Genomic DNA, 22982 nt, shown 5'->3' with positions numbered 1-22982 from the left:
GATCCCGTGGAGGCACCTATTGTTGATATAGTTAATTTTTTTGGAGAACAATTTGATAGAGATTTAAGTTACAGATCTATCAATTGTTTTAGATCTGCTATTTCTGCTGGACATTCTCTGATTAACAATAAAACGGTAGGTAAAAATCCTATTATTTGTAGAATTCTTAAGTGTATCAGAATTAGAAGACCTCCTCAACCTAGATACCAATCTCTATGGGATGTTAATTTAATTCTCGATCTTTTCTGCTCTTGGCCTGTTAATTCTCTTCTCAGCAGGAAGAATCTTTCAATCAAACTAGCTACTCTTCTTTGCTTAATTTCATGCAGAAGAGTCTCTGATGTTAAAGCTCTAGATATTTCTTACAGATCTTATGATATGTTTGGGGTTACATTTGAAATACATAAAAGAACAAAAACTATGTCTGATTCTATTTTCTATTCTCTTTTTGATAGTTGCACTAAACTCTGTGTTGTTCAATGTATGAAAGAATACGATGTGAGAATGACCTCTCTTCGCCCTTTGAATGTATCTCAATTGCTCATCTCTTTTGTTAAACCCCACAAAGGTATTTCTTCATCCTCTATTGGCAGATGGGTTAAGACAGTTATGAAGCTTGCTAGAATCAATCTGAATATTTTTAAACCACATTCTATTAGAGGTGCAATGGCCAGTAAGTCTTTCTGGTCAGGTGGTAAGTTAGATGACATTCTAAAAAACTGCTGATTGGTCTAATTCTAAAACCTTTGCTCATCATTATTGCAAACATGTATCTCACATGTCTGATGTTGTTTTACATGGCTACCAACATGCATATTGGTAGCCTCCGGTCTTGTAATGAAATTGCCATTCTCCTATTAACATGACCAGAGAATCTGGATTTCATTAAAGACACGGAGGCTAACATTATCCCTCCTACCCTTTCCCTGGGTGGTTGATTATATGATATAATACGGTACAGGTTGATTTTTATGATATGATATGCTTATTTGTATATTTTATTTACAAGCTTACATTCTTTTCCTTTTCAGGTCTGCTTACATTCTTTCCTTTTCAGGACTGTTTTTTAACTAATTGTTTATTAATCAAATCCTTAAAAAAATGTATTTGGATTTACTAACAACCTTTCTTTGTTTGGCAGATAACCTTTCTTGACTTTGTCTTCTTGATCCCTCATCTGTTGGATCAATCAAGGATGGTTTATTCTTCCGTCATTCTTTTCTTCAAGTTTGATGTTTCATTGGAGTTGTTTGGAATTTTCTTTTCCCACTGTCGCCACATTTAAAAGAGGCTGGTTGCCTAGTGATTCATGCTATTGTTGGTTCATATGTATTCAAAGTTGGAACTTTTGCTTTGTGAAATATGCGGCTAACTTGGACTGCATTAAAAGTTGTATGCATAATGTTAGCCTCCGTGTCTTTAATGAAATCCAGATTCTCTGGTCATGTTAATAGGAGAATAGCAATTCATATTCCTCTCAATTTGATTAAAGACATTATAATTCATTGCCCCATATGTCAGCACTCTAGACAGCGAGAAGTGCCCCAAATTGTAAGAGGTCAATTGCATCGAGGAAAATCACCTGCACAGACTTGGCAAATAGATTATATAGGTTCTCTTCCCATGAGTAAAAATTGTCAAACTATTTGTACAGTTGTAGATACTTTCAGTGGTCTTTTAGTGGCCTTTCCCTGTAAGAGAGCTACTCAAATAAATACCATTAAAACGTCTCATTTTAAAGCCAGACTAGTGCAGGAATTTTGTGTGGAGAACAACATCGAATGGGTGTTTCATATACCTTATTATCCACAGGCAGCTGGCCTTGTGGAGAGAATGATTGGTTTGCTGAAAGATCAATTACGCAAGTTATCAAATGACAACTATAAGAACTGGAGAGATAATTTGTTTGATGCATTGTTAATTTTAAATAATCATCCTTATTTGAATTCTGAATCCCCATTAATGTGTTTATTTCCTCCAGCTATTGATGTCAAACCTAACACAGTGGAGAGTACAGTGATGTATTGGGAAATTTCCCCTGGAGCCTTGGCTCCATGCAGAGCAACCCCAGGTTCTGCAGGCCTGGACCTGCATTCTATAAACACCATTACTTTAAAGAAAGGAGACATTACTATTGTGGAGACCGGCATTGGTGTCCAAATACCTGTTGGAAGTTTTGGATTAATTGCCCCGAGATCTGGTTTGGCTTTAAAAGGTATCCAGGTGCTCGGAGGTGTGATTCACAGTGATTATCAAGGAGAGATTAAAGTGATCCTATTAAACAGTGGTGATTCTGATTTACTGATACACAAAGCAGACCGAGTTGCTCAATTGCTAATTATGCCTGTTTTTAGTGGTGAGATTCAAAAAGGTACTGCCCCAACTCTGTTATCTGGGTTTTGGCTCCACTGATAATCCCGGAGCGAGAGTGTGGGTTCAGTCACCTAAAAATCCCCCTGAACAGGCTGAAATAATTGCAACCGGTCAGGACAATACCATCCTAGATAGATAGCCGGGAAGCTGATCCAGCTGATAAATGGTATTTGCGAGAATAAATAATACCTGTATTTGATTTCGTTCTCCTAGACCATCGTTTGGACTGCTGCTGTCGGAAGTGTCGTCGCTGGACTCCTTTTGGCTTGCTGCGCCAAGAGACGGGAGAGCCCCAAGGACTGGATTCATTCCTTGGACCGAAGACGTCGTTCTTCTGAGTCGTGGGATTCGTCATCCAATTTTTGGACGTCTCTAGCCAAGAGACTAACTAACTCTAATCATTTCTGTTTGACACCTTTGCATTCAGTGACTGATATTTTAGCGACCTGTTTGGTTGCTGTCCCAGCTTCCATGGAGACAGTTTCCCATATTTTCAATTTATCAAATGCTCATCCCAATGTCATTGTTAGTGATTTTGCGGCCTATGATTACGTTGCTTTATGCACGGTTTTGCCTGATTTATTGCCCCCTTTGAATTCCCAAATAACAACCTACAATATTACTGAGGGTGATCTTTGCTTTTTCATGACCTTTGATCCTAAAATCATAGGCAAGTGCATTCAATTGAGACAGAAAAATATTACTTCATTTACTGCCCATGAAAGAACTTTATGCTTTGAAAGACTAGTCACTATTGTATGGTGCTATTACCTTCTGGATGGCTATTTTCATGTGGCAATTCATCTTGGCCCTATATTCCTGCTAATATTACTGGAGGTCCTTGTGCTATTACTAGATTGAGTTTATTATTGTTTTCTTCACATCCTAATGTTGTTCCCAGAACTACACGTGATGCCCCATCTTTGAAAACGAATTGTGATTCCTCATTACATTTATTCTCTCCATCTGAGTATCTTAGTGTAGCGTTTTCCATTTTAGGTGTTACTGCATTATCTGTATACAATGCTAAATCAATCAGGAAATTGGCTTGCTGGATGCTCAAATCTATTAACCATACTTCTGTTGTTTTATCTGACTTATTATTAGATGCTCAAGGTGAGCGTAGAGCCATTCTACAAAATAGAGCTGTATTAGATTATCTTTTGCTTAAACATGGTCATGGCTGCTCAGACTTTGAGGGCCTTTATTGTTTTAATTTGTCAGACCATTCCTAATCCATCCAGTCCCACATTGATAAACTTTATGAATTAACTGAAGAACTTAGGCAACACATAGATCAAGGGTGGTTTGATTGGCTTTTCAGTTGGTTGCCTGATTTGCACTCCCTGTGTCAAGTGTTGGGGGGGGTGTCTTGATCGCTATTTGTATTCTAGTTACTATTTGTTGTTGCATTCCATGTGTACCTTCCTTGATTCAAATTTTTAAACCACACACTATGTCTAGATCTGTTAGTTTTGTTTCTTATTATTCTTCATCAGATGTTCGCTCAGTTTGACAGATGTTAGTTGATAAAAGTCAAGGGTGAAGTGTAGTGACCGGATATTTTGTCCTATTTCTGAGTGATGGTGACTTTAGTCTAATACCATCTTAGTATAGTGGATAGATCCCTATTATCAGCTTATTCTTAGGGTTAGCATAATAATATGTCTTTTCATCATATTCTGGCCTGAAGGCCTATATTAGAGGGTAGATCCTTTATTCCTGATATTATATTACCTATTGGTAGGGCTTGCTTATGTATTTAGATAGAGCTATGCGTCTCTTTCATCTTTTTCGGGCCTACAAGGCCCAAACGAGAGAGACTCCATTTACTTTCCTGCCTCGGCTGCTCGAGGCGCTTGTAGGTGAAGAGTGATGTTTTAGTTATGAGCTGTTGTTCACTGGAGAGGAACCGGTCAGAGCTGGCCCTTATTGGAGGAATGTAAGCAGAGCTCGGGTTTTAGACGAAATAACAGTTGGCCACTGTGGGAGCGTTGGAGGCCCAGAGCCTAGTACAGGAATCTGGTGCGCGGCAGGTTACTGTCTGGAAATTTCCATGAACGAGGAGCTCTTTATATTATCGAGGTGTTGAGGGGAGAGGCAGGCAGGTGACAGTTAGCAGATGCAGTCGATAGTTGGAGTTTGGAGCAATCGAAGGCGATGATCTTTTGGAGAGACTGAAGCTACATCGTGAGTCAGTCTGCTGGAGCAGTTGGAGATAGTTAAACGTCAGAGTTAGAACAATCAGAGTGAAGAAGTTAGTTGAACAGATGGTTTCCAGAGCGATTGAAACTATATCATTAGATTGAAGTCTGAAGGTGGAGACAGTTCGTGGGAGAGAGGAAGCCAGTGCAAAGTAATTGGCGCAGAGCTGAGAAACAGAGAAGAAGACAAGAGAAGGGTTCCAGTGCTTTGAAGGAGCATAGTGGTGCTGACGTGTATCCGTGGGTGCAGAGAAGAATCTGAGATGAGCCAAGGCACAGATGAGAGAGGGACCCAGATGACAGCTAGAACCGGACTCCGTAAATATAAGGTGAAGTCTGACCTGCTAGCATAGAATGCGTCTATACTAATTCTTTCCTTTACTTTCCAGGCTATGCTTAGATTGTTAGGTAGTATTGTGATTTTATAAAATAATGTTTTCTTTGTCTATTATTGTGTAATAAAGGGACCCCAGTTTGTAACGAACACATACTTGAGTATTGTTTCTATGATAAAGATAACCTATCTTTACAGCCAGTTGCTATCGTATGGAAGGATGGGCGATTCCCTTCCTACAGGTAACTGATGTGGGAGATTGATGCGAGTTTTGTGTCAGGGAATAATTCTAAAGTGTAACAATTTGGCAGTTCTTGTGTGAGAGGATCGGATCTCCTATCTATCACATGAGGGATAACAATTTATATAGGATAGACCCCCAGTAAATATTAGGTATAAAGAAACTTCCCCAGTAGAGAGAGAGCAGGTATTAATAGGACAGTGAGATCGCTCAAGATAGGGCATTAATGAGGGCACCAATTGGGATTGGTGTGTAGTGAGATCGCTCAAGATAGGGCGTTAATGAGAGCACCGATTGGGGATGGTGTGTAGTGAGATCGCTCAAGATATGGCGTTAATGAGAGCACCAATTGTGATTGGTGTGTAGTGAGAACGCTCAAAATAGGGCGTTAATGAGAACATCAATTGTGGTTTGTGTGGTATAGTGAGCTGATCTCCACCATGAGAAGGAGAGTAGAATAGTCCGGGCCAGATTTTCGCGGGCTATAAGGTAAGATCATAGGATGGGATACGGAATTCCGTAGTTATTAGTGACTATTTTTAGTAACCCCTTAGATCTAGCAGTGTTTTTGTTGATATAAGCTTGTATATTGCGAGTGCCCCATTTCCGGGTAAATATCAGGAATCATTGTAAATAGGGTCTGGGAAGGGATGGTGTTACATTTTGTCCGGGTTGGTTGTATCTAGGTGAGTGGGTGATTCTTGGTCTGAGAATCCGGTCATTACTGCTTCTTAGTACCATGGGCCCAACTTATTTGTCATTAAATAATAGAACTAACTATATTTTGTTTGCCTTCACATGACCAACTTCACTAGATCCACAGTCAATAAAACAAGCATTTGCAATGCCAATGGCCTGGCCTATGAATGAAAGTACCTTGTGTCTCATTGATGGGTTTAGGCACTCAATAAGTCATAGTATATGCACTCTGTCACTCATCATTGCAGTCATGCAGTCATTAAATCATCCACTGGCTTACTCTTGCATTCACCCTCTGAAATAACTGCAATAAAGCCACACACAAGCTCAAAAACATATGCAAGATAAATTAAAAAAATACAAGCAGAAAAAAGTAAACATGCTGCCTTGTAAACAAGGCAGGCATACATGTCACGTACCAGGCTCCGACCACTGTACAGTCCTCCGACCGGCCAACGTCGAGAGACTTTTGGGTGAAGGTCGCCGTCCTTTTCCAGTAAATGCTGGCGGGCTGGAGCAACGACACATTCAGCAGCTGTAACGCCACCGGAGCTACAGAACTACAGCTCCCATCAGCGTGTGCGGTGCATGGCGCAGGCGCCGAAAGTGACGCAGCATTGGCTATGTAAGCCGGAGCCGGAGGGAGAGACACTGCAGATTATCCTGTGAACGCCGTAGAGACAGACCAAAGGATTCCTAACTGCCACAGTGCCCGGTGGGGTAAGGGTGTCAGTGACACTGCCAAGAGCCTTTCTTTCATGTAAATTGATGTGATTTAGTGGCCGAGTATGCCATGATTGAATCTTTGCAAGTCCAAGTTTTCGAAATCCAGTTCTATTTCAGTAGCATCCCCGTGGTTGCTACAAGCTCCTTAAATCTCAACGCCTTGACTTTTCCCTATTATCCATATCAAACATGCTTAACCCAAAAAAGAATGGTTGCATTTGGTTATATAATAATTTGGGTATGAAAGATGATATTCGCTGATATATTTATATGTTCTATGTATGTGTTTTTGTTCTTCTCCTAGCAGGGGAAATGTGAGAGGTATCTGAAGTAAGCCATAATCCTTCCTCCCTTGTGAGGCCCATACACACACCTTTTCCGGTGGGTATTATACACCACAAATAGAGTGTCTATGATCTTGAAGTGCTATGAGATATCGCCTAAATACGTGTTTGTTTGTTCACCGTTCTTTCGCCTGAGTATTGTGTACATTCCTTCTAAGCCTTAGAAGATATGGTATCCAAGAGAAGGACTTTGATGAATGCCTAATCGTCCTTCTACTTCCAGTTGCCAGAACTGATATTTTGCTTTACAGGTAGATATGGTTTATATATGGTTGTAAACACTAGAAATTAGGTGCTCAGTGTTGTGTGTCTTTAATAGGCCTTTTCTTTTCACAGGTCTCTCTCCCCGCTGTTCCCATCCCTTCCTTCTCTGATTGACCCCCTTAGTCTTCCCTGCCCTAATGGCAATTCGAAATTGAGGTTGTCAATAGGTGGACCCCATTGAGCAACAAACCGATCCTGAGAGGCCTCCAAGGGACCTTGACAATATGCTTCCAATAACAAAAGTAAACATAGCAGTGGATGCCCATCTTACAGTGATATTCTACATAGTAATTGTTTTAAAGTTTCAGCATACTCGCCACATTTACAACCAACATGTTGGCCATCTTATAATGGTCGAAAAATTATACATTATGGACACCAGTATTCCATAACTAGCTCCTGGTTTAGAGGAAGTGGCCACGTGGGAAGTGGCACAATGCAGATTAAATGAGCCTTAAGCAAGTGACCTGTTAGCAATGCCTGCATAACTGTAGTATGCTCTTGAAATACATTAAAATAAAAAGCAGAGAACAAAGAAATGAAAGAGAAACTATCAATAAAAGGAAAAGGAGAACACTGAAAATTAAAGGAATGGTGAACGAGCCCTAACACTGAAGTGCCCTTGTTTTCAGGTGGATGTACATATGTCATCAATAAATATGCTGTTATTCACAGTGCATCATATCCAGTGGCTGATGTGGGCTCAGCCATTACCTCATGCAGTACGCTGTCATGGATGGAAGCAAAGTTCAAATGACACACTCAAGCAGACCGATGAAAGTTGAGGGCTGACCCAAAGACCTTCGAGGGATGTGGATATATATTTAATATATGGGTGCATGTATTATTGAATTATTTTTGTATTACAACTTCCTGGCAGACAGCTAATAAAAGAGTCTAGCATGAATGAGTTCAGTGAAAATCTTCTCTCCCAAGGGGTTGTCTGTGGCAGTAAGCAACACCACAACCCTTCCCAAAAAAGGCAATCTTTGACATTTTATATAACAAAATACCTAACTCTAGACTTTGGTACAGAGAAAATACAAAACACCAGTAAATTCCTGTTGACTTTAACATCTGCCTTTCACACTCAATATTACAACCCTAATACATTGATCATAACTTTTCATAACAAACTGATCAGACCAATGGCATAGGAAAAGTAAATTTTTTTTGTAAACTAACCAGCCCTCTAACTTAAGTAGTCCTACAAGGCAGCAATCAGGTATTCATAAAATTACATACTGTGATTTTTGGGAATAAGGAGTTTCTTTGATAAAGACCCATAATATGTCACTTCCGCCTCTTGCCAGCCCCACTCGCAAGCAAGTTCAGCAAGCAGAAGCACTATGCTGTGTTGTTAAATAGAAATGCAAAAACCACAGTTGATGGACAGAATGCAGAACAATGTCATACATTCACCCCAGTACAGAGATCTGGGCCTAAATCCATCGTTTTTTTGCACTCCACACCACCCCAGTTCAGACATGGCCATATGCAAATCAGTCAGACCCTGTGCCTCATGGGAACAGTCCAGCCCAAACTGCCAAGCCATGCCTTCCCTGGACCGGAAACAAGCTTCCAAGGACCGGTGCTTGAGGCTTGAGGCATTGTTCTTAAGAGGCCTGCCCGGCTGCTTGAAGGAGAGTGAACCATCTTCTTGAACCCGGAAATACCAGAGTGGCTTCAAGAGCTATTTGGCCTGCCTCCTGTGTGAGCTACAGGCATATAACATGCTCCAGTGACATTGGACTCTGTACCTGGTCTCTATTAAAGTGTGCACCTTATCCCCAGATGGTATCCCACCCAAACCCCCCCAGGTAGTTCACCCTAGGCTGGCATCAAAGTGCACTCCTTTGTGAACAAAGGTGACATCCTGAAGTCTTGGGCCGCCCGAGAAGACCCCTCACATTGTTTTGTCACTGCTACTAATGTTTTTTTTTTCTTTTCTAAGATATGAATATGGGTATCGCCGGGGTGAATGGCTTTCTACTCATCCAAGCATTCTTGCAACCTCCCTCAGTTTAATAATAATCCCTTGCCTGGTATGCTGTGATTCACCAGTTCAACTATTATAAAAAAAACTCTAAAAGTCAGGTGTTTAACATGATATTTAGTATAACTTTCCTTTTTCCTTCTCTTTTTAGTTAGAATGTTCTCTCAGCCATAGTGCCATGATGAAAGTGTTCTGCTCTATTCGATTGTGTGCCTGCCGGAGAAGCTTTGATTACAGATTGGGCATTACTTGTTCCTTGGTGTAACCTGGAGACCCCCAGGATGAGACAATGGGAATCGCGCCCTTTTTCTAGTGGGTGTTAGAACTACTGGTGATTTACCAAACTAGTATCTGCGGTTATATATACAACAATGCAGGCAAGTAAGCAATTATTATTTTATTATCTGCACCTGGAATTGAATTTATTATTAGAATTTGGAAGGTATTCCCTCTGGGCCTATTTTTGCCCTAAATATTTGTTCAAAATGTGGGTTTTTGGGATTAATATTGATATTAAGCACTGTAATGGACTTGCAGTTGTATGTGGGACAATGGGGACCTGATGTTCTTCTAACAAAGGATTTCATTTGTAGTAATGTACAGTGGAGTTGGAGAAATGTGGGGATTTGTATTTTTCACTGATAAGGTTTGAAGCATTATGGAACGTGAATGCTGTATTTTTGATCATTCTCCCGATCTCCACAATTCTGATCTTCTCTTGTTTATGGCAGTGATGATTTCAATCAACCAATCAAAAAGTAAATTTGCAGAGCACTTCTTGACACCTGTGAGGGCATCCAGGCACTGCTTTGAACTTTGTTAGTGTGTGGATATGTTATCATTTTTCATTTATTTTTCTTTGATAGGACCCCTTGTAACTTTTTGAAAGATTAAAGAGCTGTATTTTTTTGCATCATTATGCTATTGTGGTTGATTCTGAAGATCGAAGTAAAACTAGGGTGATACACAAAAACGCGCATTTTAATTTGCTTACTGATGTTTCCCACGTAAGGAGGAAAGAACATATTTTTTCTCCTTTGTGTATGAACTATGTGTCTATATCAGAGGCCTTATTTTTAACCAAAAAGGATTTTATTTTGCTTTATTAATTCGGTGAATTGCGGGATAGGTTGATTTTGTATTCATCTTTTTGCTGTTGAATTGTTGTACTTGTCTTGTAAGGTATATTTGAGTTGTGATTGATTGCTTTCTATTTTTCGAATGAACAAGGTATTGAGTTATGAATGAATTTTGAACAAAAAAGCTAATGAATTTATTATGGTAATTGTCGTGATTAACAATTAAGGGCTTGGACTTAGAAGAGTTGTGTTTTGGGCCACCTCGTTGCACTACAGCAATCACCAGTGCCGACCAGCTACGCAAGATTTGTACTATATTGATGACCACCCCGCTCAACTTGCTCCTTCTGGCCCCCTTTACCACAAACAGAACTTTCCATGTAGGACTTTTCAGAAGGTAACTTTTTCGGAGGGATTCACCAGGTCTCTGTATCTGCCCGTGCTCCATGGTCGTTAGCCTGAACCTATGCCTTTCCCCGGTCTAGAGCAACCAGATGACCGTCATTGGTATGTTGTGCTTTTAGACAGTATACCCACCTGAAACATTGAAATTTCATCTCTCTGGTTCTAGTAATTGTATTTAAATTGTTTTGTGTCATTTTATTTATTAACATGTACTGTGTTATTTTTTATTGGTTTGGGATTGTCTTTAACCCTGGGCGTAGTTCGCGGAGCCGCACTCCGCGGAGCTACGCGAAGACGCACTTGCACTCCGCGACCTACGCGTAGCTCCGCAGACATGCGTAGTTGCTTGCTAGACCCGTTCGCGTGCCGTTTTTCATCTTCGGAAGCGCGGTGCGCGTGTTGGGGGCGTTGCCTGCATGCTCGGGATGGCTAGCGCGCTAAGTTACCCAAGAGGTTTGTCCCGCCTGCTTTCGTTCCCTTATTTCCTGTTCCGGGTCACAAGTAACGTGTTCGGGTTGTGCAAGACATGTTCGGGAACTCATCTTCTCGTTCGCACTACAAAAGTGCGTGATCGCGCTAAATATCGCGCGAACCTACCCACGCGGTCGCGATGGGCGCAGCCATCTTGGATTTCACACTCTGGCTATGGTTTTGGGCCTACTTTAGCATCTAGCTCATATCTCTTCAATCCTGGTCTTTTTACCCACTTATTCAAACTTTCTTTAGTTATTACCTATCTCTCTCTGTGCCTAGGTTTATATTTTTCATTTTATTTCTACTTTTACAACGTTTCTATTGTTTTATTTTACTTCCTTCTTATACCTTGCTTCTTCTTTCCCCTACCTTTTTGTCTTGAACTTTTCTTCTCCCCTCCACCCAGAACCATGGTGAAGGGCGCCAGCAGCAGCGGTGGCTCAAAGGGCAAGGCGCCTGTGCCCAAAAAAACCCGGCTGCCTTGCGGCAGAATGCGCCCCCAGGGGTGACGGCCCACCAACTTTTTGGGGAGGAGGAGGTGGCCGCCCTGGTCTTTTTTATCCAGCGCCACCTCCCCTTGACCTTGGCAGCAGGCGGCAGGCCCGGCTCCGGCTACCAGATTGAAGAGCGTCTCCGGCGGTGGGCAAAGGTGCGCCGGGCAGTCTTCCGCTGCTCCGGTATCCAGAGTACCCACCATCAGCTGTCCCACCGCTGGGCAGACATTTTGGACCGGGAGCAGGACCTGTTGGACCTGCTTGGTGTCGAGGTCGTGGGTCTTGGTGAGTGGCTACCCCCCAAAAAAAGTGTGTGTATATATATATATATATATTCCAGGGATAATCCGGCTGCAAGGCAGGCTCAGCTCGTCCTGAAAACACGGACACGGACCCAAGTTTTGTGCAAGGTGGTTTATTCGGTGTTAGTGCTCCCAGCCATCATGACGCGTTTCGCGCTACACAGAGCGCTTGATCACATGACACAGGTAAGTTTTTGGCATTGGTTTAAATACATTGCTGACGTTACAGGTATTGGCCTACAGGTTACACAAACATAGAAGAAATCTTGGTTTGTGAACTACAAAATCTTTTTCTTTTATCAGTTCATTTTGAATACCAAAGATACTATGTATGTAAGTTTGGCCACTGAAAATAAATGCAAACCTGTGTACTAGTATAAAAACATACAATGCCTGATTTTCGTGAAGGTGAGAAAAAGTAAATAAACGTGAATAAAATAAATAAATTCATTATTGTTAAATCTCAGTGCGGCTTAAATCCTGATAATTGTACTAAATCAATAGACTTAGAATATAGCAGCATGTTTTCCTTAAATCCCTGGGTGTATTTTTTTGGGTGGATCAGTATGGAGCCCCATACGCTTGAAATGTCCAATAATTACAGGTCCCAAAGGGATGGAGATAAAGTGCAAACGGGCATAAAAGTTAATCGCCGAAAGAGCCACTTATATTGTGAAAGGATGTAGTGCCATTGAAATACCATAGTGGTAAAAGACTGGCCACAATTTATGTGCAAAACAACGCATATCATATATGGATCTAGAAATTCATATCTATAAATGAATTTCAATCTGTACATTATAAACCATCAACAGCAAAATATACACAAGCAAATCAATTAATTATTACACCTATAAAAACCTTAAATGGTATATAAAGGCTAAAATTGATTTATAATTAAAGTATATCTAAAATGACCATCACAGTAAATTTCATTGCTAAAAGATGGTGTTACAAAACAGATTAAAAAAATCTTCATCAGAATAAATATATAAATATATATATATATATATATATATATATATATATATATATATATATATATATATATATCTATAGTAGTATAAGTATTGTTATTGTATCTTTCTAAATCTTGGCTGAATAAGTAACGCGATGACTGGTGCTCCTAGTTACATTTCCGATGTATTCCGTTATATCTACTGCAATTGTATGACACTGGTCTGTGCTGCGCTTCTTCACTGACTCTTGCATGTTGTTTCAACTTGGCACTGCTTTTGCTGTTTATTGATGTAAGATTTTCTTCATTGTAGAGAACGGAAGTTAGTTAATGCTATTAATAGAGTCTTGTCCTTCCTTTTTCCGTCAGTGAAATAGCGGTGGATGGATAATTGTACGTAGTTTGCATATTGTATCATTTTTTTTTCACGGCCTTCTCTTCTGCATGAATCCTCCTCTGGCAATGAATGCTAAAGTTACTTTGTTCTTCTTACCAGGGCCGGTTTTAGGCATGTGCAAGCTGTGCAACTGCACAGGGCCACCAAATGCCAGGGGCCACCACACCAATATATATCCTTAATTTAATAATCCTCTGAGTATGGATACATATTTGCGTGGCGGCCCCTGGCAGGGATTTGGTGCCTCCAGCTCTGTTCCACTTCCAAACACCCTGACTCCCCCCTCTTCACTGACCTCTGTGCTCCACCCCGACCTCCTCTTCCGGGGCCCCCTACCTACGCTCCCTGCCCAGGACCACCATGAGCCTAGAGCCGCCCCTGCCTCAGCCCTCCATAGAACTGATGTAGTTTGTTTAGTGAGTGGGTAGGCTTAGGGTAGGCTTAGCAGCAGTAGCAGTCAGTCAGTCAGTAGCAGAACAAAATATGATGCAACGAACGTACAATTTCGTGTTAGTATGCACAAAGTTAAGCATGTCTCCTCCTTGTGATCTATGCATTTTGCTGGCAAAAATAAAAAAGAAATGCCTACTTACAGATAATTGATTACCCCATTCTTGAATCGGTGGTGTTGTTCAGGTGTTACTGCCTCTGTGTTACTTAGTAATCTGCAATCAGAATGTTTATGGAACATTTGATTTGTTTTCTCCAAGTATACAGTCAGTGAATCCTGCAAGGCAGTAGTCATTTGGTAGATCAATGTTTGTTTCTTTTAATGTTCTAGCAGTGGTTTTTGAAATGATGTCTATGTTTCACAGCACTCAATGTTTTTCTCTTTCTTTATTATTTCTTACATGAACCACAGAACCCAGGGGCAAGCAGAAGGCTGGGACCGAGTCGGCGGGTGAACCACAGGCACAGAGCTCCTCTACTGAGGATCCTGCTGCTGTCCCCAGTAAGTCCAACAGTGCTTTATTTTGGAACAATGATATTTCCCTAACTTTCTAACAGAGCTTTTTTTTCCAACCGATTAATGACATTTCCTTCCTAAATAAATTTTGACAAGTGCTTTTTTGATTTTCATTATGTTTTCAAAATTTTGGGTATCTGTCCCGCCTTTCTGTTCCTTCAAAGAGCCCCTGCTATGACTCTCTGTGCTACTACTAGTATTAGACTGTCTGTAGGTAAGCTTGCCCTGTTGCCCACTCTTTAGTTAAGGTATTAATCTTTTCAAAAAATCTGTGATAGAATAGCTTTAGGCACAGGGTCCACTCCTGTCCTATGCTTTTTCCTCTGTAATGTCTCTGCTTTGCCAATTTTCACCAACCAAGTATGCATCCAGATGTTGGTCTAGTATTTTGTAAACGTTAGTATACCACTACTACTCTTGTGGGTATTCTTCTATGCAGTCACATACATAACTATGTAGGCACCAGAAAATTGGATGTTGGTGATAGGCAGGTTGGACCTTACTTACACCTCAGTCACAGAACTCTGAGGAACCCACAATTCACTGAACGACAACCTATATGGGCTCAGTCATTGGTCAATTATTCAATTATCCCACTCCTGAACCCCAATACCAAGATGCCCAATGCTTTTATTACACAATCCATAACCTAAGTAACACCCTTTTGCTCACTCACTCGTGTAAATCTACAAGACAACAGACACTGAAAATATACTTCCGAGTCAATGTGGTACTTCAAAAGCTTTATTTTGTTAGAAGTAAGTAAGTAACATCAATGTTTTTAAGTTGTTCCGTGAAATACGTCAAGGTCCACCAGAAAAAATCCAGAGTTAAAAAAGGCTGAATAAAGTAATCTACATTTGTACAGCTACCAGTGCACGATAGGGAAATGTGGGAAATGTCGGAGACCCCTCACCATTGAACGTATACTGGTTACATATGCCTCTTTTTGGTAAGCTCTGGAAATCTCTGCTTCGTAGAAGGAAATCTTCTCATCTGCCAAAAATAATGCCAAAAGTGGTGCACGTTAGACAGTATGAAATACATTTATGCAAGTTTTTTGCAGTCATGCTAAAAAAAAGGTGTAACCTGTAAGCAAACTCGATTCCACAATCCACATACAAAAAGTAAATACGGGCCATTTTATTTTCCAACCTCTTCAGGTGTATGCATTGAACAATCATGTGGCCTCAAAGGCGTCTTCTCGTACTGCGCAACAAGCTGCGAGGTAGCATGCGCAAAACTGTAGACATTGATGTACAAAGGTTACATGGTTCAGTCTAAATTTCCAAGGACTAGAGTAGCAGTAGAGATGAGATGAGCTTGGGTACCATACCATAACAAATGAATGCTAATATGTGTAGTGACTCTGCTGTACTATGCAATGTGGACTACTACTGATTACGTTGTACTTAACTGTTTTGCAGAACTCCATTCTTGGTGAACAAGTACAATGGGGGCTGTGCATCCATCTAAAAAGGTGTACTTATTTTTATAGGTGCAGAACCGGTACCATCCACCAGTGCCGACGGGGACAGCGGCGCAGCGTCAGCAGAGGCGATCCCGGAGGGGACAGGACCAGAGGCACCTACACCAGCACCAGCAGCAGTGGGGGAGGAGCCAACAACGGTGGGCGATGGTAAGTTACATTCAATAGTGATCCGCATTACTTGGTGGGAGGGAAAACTTCCTCACTGTACTCTGAGATTTATAATGAACTTGAAGTTCTACTGGACAATATATGACGCCACCTTTATTTGTCATTACCATGCTTAGCATTACCACCGGCAAGAATTGATAAAATAACAGGCCTCTTCTATCTGACTACAACTCAGCTGTGAAAGGTTGGTGGCAGACTAAAAGTGTTATCCACAACATGACCGCGATGGATTAACACTAAGGAGATCGATTTTAAGTATGATGAAAGGAGCAAGGAAAAAGCACCAATCATCTAATATAGAAGGATACTTTGGAATCAGCAATGCAGGTGGCTGATAGCAGTCGGATGCATGGGTGGTTGTGGAAGCATGGAAAGGGGAAAACACAGCTACCTGCGTGGGTGGGAGACACACCCAATATCGGTGGGTAGTGGATAGTCTCAGCAGCGGTGTTTTGGTCAAACCCAAAGGTAAGGGAAGGAGGGGACGACATGGGTCTTTGCTGGCGAAACACAAACCACCTAAGGTTTGTTGCGCGATATAAAGAATGATAGTCTCTACTAGACATTTACTACTAGCTGGCCCCTGTTAATTAATGTTAGTTTGAGACTTTCACTGTTCCCGGAAGCAGAGTATATGATATAAAACGAGATATGAAAAAGACAGGTGTTCGTATGTGTGTGACCGTTGAAGTACACCCATGCGACTAGGGCAGGCATAATGCCGTGCCAAAAAGTCCAACAAATTAATTATATAGGCCGTAGAATGTTCAAGATAGATACAACACCATTTTTTGTACTCAGCTTGCTTGCTAGTGCTACTGTGCCACTATGTGTTGAATACATTTTGTGTTCTTGATTTGCTGGGATTTTGGATTACAACAATTCTGTCTCTTTCTTTACAGTTACTCCTTCAAAACCAACAAGAATTGAGTTGGCAGTCCGGGCCCGGCAGCGGAAACTGCAGGCCATCGTTGAGGCCTACCGCCGGCTGGTGGCTCAGGCCGAGGAGGAGGAGGAGGCGGCGGCAGCAGCTGCTGCCTCTTCCAATGCCCCGGCCCCCAAGCCTGCAGGAGTACAACGCCATGGTCAGGCAGCCACCCGCCGCCAGATTTTTTCATCATCGGCCGCCCCCCCACAACATGCACGCCAATGTAGGTGCCGTCAATTTCAAAAAAAGATTCTCCTCCGGGTAGCGAGGCTTGAGGATGAAATAGAGGAGCGGGTAAAGCTCATTGTGGACAAACACTTGAAAGCCCGCCAGCTTTGAGATGGACCCTGTTTGTTTGCCCCTTTTTCAATCCTTTTGTTGGTGGGTGGGAATTGGGTGTTGGGGTTCACATTGAACTTGGAAATTTGGTTGGGGTTAGGGTAGGGTAGGGACAGCTGTGGGGTAAGATTTAATATATATTTTATTTTTGTATCATCTTTCTTTATATTATGGTAAAATAAATGAGACACAAAGTTATGTTCAAAAGAAAACATTTGAAGTTCATTTGTGTTTGTTAGGGGGGTGGAGGGGGGACTGTTTCACCAAATAATGTACGTTGTAGGTTTAATTGGCCATGCAGGTCAGCGGACAGTGCTTTCGAATAAAAAAATATATTGGCCACATCTTTAACATGCAGACAGATAGATGCGGTAAACCCTCACCGAGTTATATTTGTAGTATTAGAAGAACTACCAGTCTGTCTTGCGTTATACCTCACAGCAAACTTATCTTACCTGTGATTGCTGATGATGATTGATGATGAAGTGTGGCACTGCAAGGGCTGCATTTGTTTCCCAAGACAATGGAGAAGAATCTGTGGTTCTGAACTTCTGTGATAGTAGTAGTAGACAGACCCTGCCAGTAGCATTTTGAGACAAAAAGAAAGAGGCAGTCATTTGCGTGATAGACAATGTGGGGGTAGTATAAGTATTAAGTACAGTACATTACAGGACTGACCCAAAAACAATATTGCAACTGCTAAACTGAAACAAAACAATGGTTTTGGGGACTGGAAACTAAGTGCAAGAGAAGATAAGAAGTTCAACTGTAGTTGTAGTACTCACGTCAACGTCAAACTTTTCTAAATCATAATGCTGTAAACTTAAACCCAAACAATGACGACAATTCATTAGATGTATTCGTTGTTTGATGGTAATGGTAAATTAATTATTTGGCATTATACACAGAGCTTGAGTTGGGAAGCAGAAGAAGATCCTGGCCATGCCTTGTTGAAATTTCACTATTGTTGCTTTCACCACATCTGCCCCAGCACGCGTGTGATCAAATTGTTGGTGTATATTTAATGTAACAAACATCACACCTCAATGAAACCACGCAGCCCGGGGGAATAGGGTTAGGGTTTGTTGAATGGATGGGTAAGGGGGTTTTGGGAAAGGTTTGAGAAAGAAAAACAGTACGCATGGAGACAACAAAAGCAAAACAATGAAGACGATGATTTATGATGTTGATCCACTAGCCAATGAATGTAAGGAATAAACGTAGGAAAAGGACACACTGAATATTATTCTTGGTTTCCCGCCATCCAATTGCTTGATGATGAGGATTAGTGGAAAGGATGAGTTGATGCTCATAGTATATTAGCAGTGGTTGAAAAACGTCCAGCCTGAAAAAGAAAAGGCAAATACAAAAGAATGTGAATGACCTAAACAAATTGTAATACATGGAAGATCAAAAAAATAATACAAGAGGAGTAGTCGTAAGAGAGGACTTTCAGACTGAGGCGGCTTCGATACAATATGTATAAGTCCACTAGTTGCACATCATTATTAATCTAGAAGTACAAGAAAAGGCAGGAGCCAGCACAGAACAGACCCACGACACAGGGTCGCCCGTAACACAAACTGCATTCCCCTAAAAATTTCACTGAGCCAAAGAAAGGGGCTTAAAAAAGCAACCAGGCATTTTCAAAAATAATCAACAAAATCAATGCGTCATTCTCAGTCATCAATCATACCACTATTGTACTCTACCACTGCACAGTGCACACACATGTAGTAGCCTGGGTCTACTGTGCTGTGCCTCTTATTTGTATTTACCTTGTATTCCACTCCAAGAAACAGTGTACAACAATCAGCTCAGATCCAACTGCCTGACAGCGTGCAAAGATATGGTGGTCACCATCATTATCAGGTGTGGCACGTCTAGTCCAACAGCAACAGCAACTCAGTCTGTAGTGAGTGACTACGATAAATTAAGTCCTGACTGCACCTGTAGTAGTAGGAGCACAAGTGCGTAAACAATTTATATTATTAAATAACATGGAAAAATTGGCTATCACGTGAGTCTGAAGTTACTAGTATACTTCAACTCCATGCACATTTGCTCAGAGTCTGCAAAACATCCAATGCAATGCATGGCATCATTCATTTAATATACCTGTCTTGCTCTTCTCTTTCACTGTCAGATGATTGATCACAGATGCTGCCGAGCCTTTTAAAAGTAATGACGAGTCACAACAAGTTGACTTCAGTTGTGGATGCCTGCTCAAGTTTTGACACTGAAGAGTCGTCTATGAATGCCTGCAGACAGAGGTGGTAGCCTTAAGAGTAAGACAGTGATGAGTTGCAGATTTCAAATGAAATAGAGGATGGCTGTAGTCATGTACGGTTCACTTGTTATGGAGGGACTGTTAGAGGCTACATTATTGTACTATACTCCATCTACAACATCCAATGTATGGCTGGCAAGATGGAATTGTATTGACTTGAGTGGGAGTCAAGAAGAAGGAGCAAGACTCTGAGGAGTGCAGTCAACATGGAACATAAATGCACAGGCGTGCAACTCCAGGAGGTAAATAAAAAGATACAGTGAAAATAAATGCACAGTTGTGCAACTCCAGTAGGTACATAAAAAGAATCAGTGGTGGGGATGGATTTGGTTGTGGTTTTTATTAGCAGTTTTGCACCAGAAAGCCATTGTTAATAAGAAAATAAATAACACAAATAAAGGAAGGGAGAAAGTAACAATTTAAAAGCCTAGTTGTCAGGGAAGAGGAGCTCGTCCTCAAACTCTGGGGGTTCGGACAGAAGTAGGTCATGTAACACAGTAGTGATGACGTCTTCGGACTCGCTTTCTTCATCCTGCTCTGCTTCACGTACTTTATAGTCTGGTGGTATGAAGTGTTGATTCATTTTTATCATTGTCAGCCTCTCCACGCTTTTGGGGGAGAGACTGGTCCTTTTCGCTGTCACAATGGCACCAGCAGCACTGAAAACCCGCTCAGAAGGGATACTGGCTACAGGACAAGCCAGACACTTTATCGCAAGCCTGCTCAGCACTGGCCACTGTCTTCTTCTTTTATACCAATAGACCAATGGGCTTTGCTCCATGAACACCTCTGTTGTGTCATCCAGATAGGCCTGAACCATCCGCTCAGTGTTCATTGGTGCTCGGCTTTGCTGGTCCTCTTTCCCCTTTGCAACAGCAACGGACTTACTTATCCTTTTCTGTAGAAAAAAAGCAGTTATGCTTTTGGTTGTGTCTGCTGAATCAGATCGTGTAGGTGCTGCTTTTGATACTGTTGGTGCCTACTGGGAAGCAGACGCACTGCTCTCATGCTCTGAAGAACTTGCCTCAGGAGGATGGCCTGGAGTACTTTGACTGTCCTGGGCTGGCACTGGCAGGCCTTTAAGTAACAGCCGTTCAGTTTCTAAATCATTAGCTTCCGCAGCTATGGAAGTTTTGTACTTGGCAACATCCCCATCTGAAAAAGGAATTACTGCGCTACTGCTGACAAACAATTTGTACCGTGGATCCAACATTGTTGCAGTTATGTAATGTTGACCTGACACAATCATTTGAAGCCTTGCATTTAGAGATAAGCGGTTGGCTAAGGCCTTGGCCAAGGTATATGCATCAACTTTTTCTTCGTCACCTTCGTATGTTTCACAGACCTCCTTCAGCTGTTGCTCAAGCATGTACAACAATGGGATGGCTTGGCCCATAGTACAGTCCTCCCTGCTAACTGCACGTGTGAAGACCTCAAAAGGTAGTAGCATCTCTGTCAAGCATTTAATGAGGTCCCACTGCCACATCTCAACGGTCAGGGCTTTAAGATTAACAATAGGATCCCCTAATCTTCTTGACATGACATAAGCATTCAGTGGTATGTACTGCTCAAAGAGATGCTCAAGCATGAAATAAGTAGAGTTCCAACGTGTTGGGACCTCCTGGATCAGTGCTTTGACTGGCAATTTATGCTCACGCTGAATGATCCGTAGCAGCTTCCGTGCTTTAAAAAAATGGTTAAAATGTGTGCATATTCTTCTGCAGATGGTCAGTATGTTGCTGACTTTGGCTTCAGTTTTCAGAAAGTCTTGCATGACTAAGTTAATGCAGTGTGCCAAACAGGGTACCTTGAAATAATGTCGTTCTCTCATTGCCTTCACTACATTACTGCCATTGTCGGTGGCAACAAAACCAATCTTAAGGCCTCTTGGTTGCAGCCATTCAAAGACCTTGCTGTTAAACTCAGACAAAATGTTTTCAGCAGTATGAGTTTTCTCCATACCAAACATGGCTACAGTTGCATGTCTGCGAGTATCATTAAAAATCCGAGCAACGTCAAGGCCTGAAGTTAACTTGTCTTTAACACCTGCAAAAGAGATCCAGTGTGCGGTGATGCACATGTAATCTGTAGCTTCTCAACTGCTCCACATGTCTGTTGTCAGGTGGATACAATGGACAACACTCTGTTGTAAGGCTTTCCCAATCAATTCCAGCACGTCGTGGTGTAGTGCTGGAATAGCAACTCTTGCAAAATAGTAGCGACTGGGAACGTTCCATTTTGGGCAGAGGGTTGCCACTAATTCCCAAAATCCCACAGCCTCAACAAATGAAAATGGGAGAAGGTCCAGTGCCAACATTTTTGCAAGTTTCGCATTGTACAAACGTGCTATTGGGTGGTTCCGCTCGTACTTTCCCTCCTGCCTAAACATGCTAGTAATGGTACGCTGCTTGGTATTTCTTTCAGTTATGCTAGACGGACCACCTTGCATCGCAGACTTTGCACTCCTTGGTTCTCCGGCTGACTCTGGTGCCACTGAGAAGTTGCTGATGCGGAGGATGTGGACTGTACCACTCCAGTGCTGGCGACAGGGCTCATTTGTGAACCACTCCCAGATAGAAGGTCATCGTCTCCCTCTTCTTCTACCTCCTGGTCAACCATGAGTGGACCTTGTAGTACTGTATCCCCACCAACACCAGTGCTTACATTTTTTAAGCTTGCAAGGTGGTTCTCCCACCTGATTAAGTGTGTTTTTTTCAAATGGGTAATTTGGCCTCCAGTACCATAGTTTGTACCAATCTTACCAGGACTAACATTGACATGACAAATGGTGCGTATAGCAATGTTCTCCTGACGTGGGTGAACCGTAAAGAAGTCCCACACTGGGGAGGTAAACTTTTGTCTCCTGCCATAGGAAGAGGACCCACTTCCAATGCCGGATAGACTGGAGGATTTTTGTTGAATTTCCCTATGTGACAGCTCAGTACTAGTACTGCCACTACCTCCTTCTGTTGAGGTGGCGCTTGTGCTGGATGTCGGACGCTGCCGGGCCTTCGCTGATGAAAAAATGGGAGCTGGTGTTACTTTGGGTGTTGAGTGTGTAGGAGTTATGCGTGCTACCTGCTCATCACTAATCGCAGCCTTTCTGGATAGGGTGAAAAGGTTGGTCTCTACATCCTCTGCAACAGGAATAACACTCGTGATGATGACAGTGTCAGACCCGTCTTTATCACCAAGCAAAATCCTGCTCACCTACATCGACCTCCATAAGTTCAAGCCTTTCTGGATCCTTCCTTTTTCCTAGCCTGGTCTTGGGATGTCTCTCCTTTGAATGCTCAGATAGTTGTGGCTGCCAATCCTTATCAAGGTCATCGGAAGGGATGCTTGGCGAAGAGCTCGATGTACTGCCACTAACCCTCCTTTCCCTTGGTGAATTGAAAGACAATAGATAACCTCCAGAAGTGGCTTCCTCTTCTTCTTGCTCGGAATGAGGCTCTACTTCCTGAACTGCCCCGACTTCGGGAGGAACAACTACTACTATTGCGTGCGG

The 22982-nt window shown here is 41.9% G+C and overlaps 1 protein-coding gene across 1 annotated transcript; it reads left to right on the top strand.

Annotated features, from left to right (window-relative positions):
- Positions 1-14145: 14145 nt before the first annotated feature.
- LOC147698258 (uncharacterized) lies at positions 14146-17184 on the top strand (the record flags this gene model as incomplete). Its single annotated transcript, XM_086936207.1, has 3 exons — positions 14146-14242; positions 15756-15896; positions 16820-17184. Coding segments are annotated over 3 exons (603 nt in total), but the record flags the coding sequence as incomplete, so codon positions are not given.
- Between the last annotated feature and the right edge of the window lie 5798 nt (positions 17185-22982).

The sequence above is a fragment of the Lissotriton vulgaris genome, chromosome 8 (assembly GCF_964263255.1).
Source record: "Lissotriton vulgaris chromosome 8, aLisVul1.2, whole genome shotgun sequence".
Taxonomy (NCBI): Eukaryota; Metazoa; Chordata; class Amphibia; order Caudata; family Salamandridae; genus Lissotriton; species Lissotriton vulgaris.
This window is presented reverse-complemented; position numbering and strand designations above follow the sequence as displayed.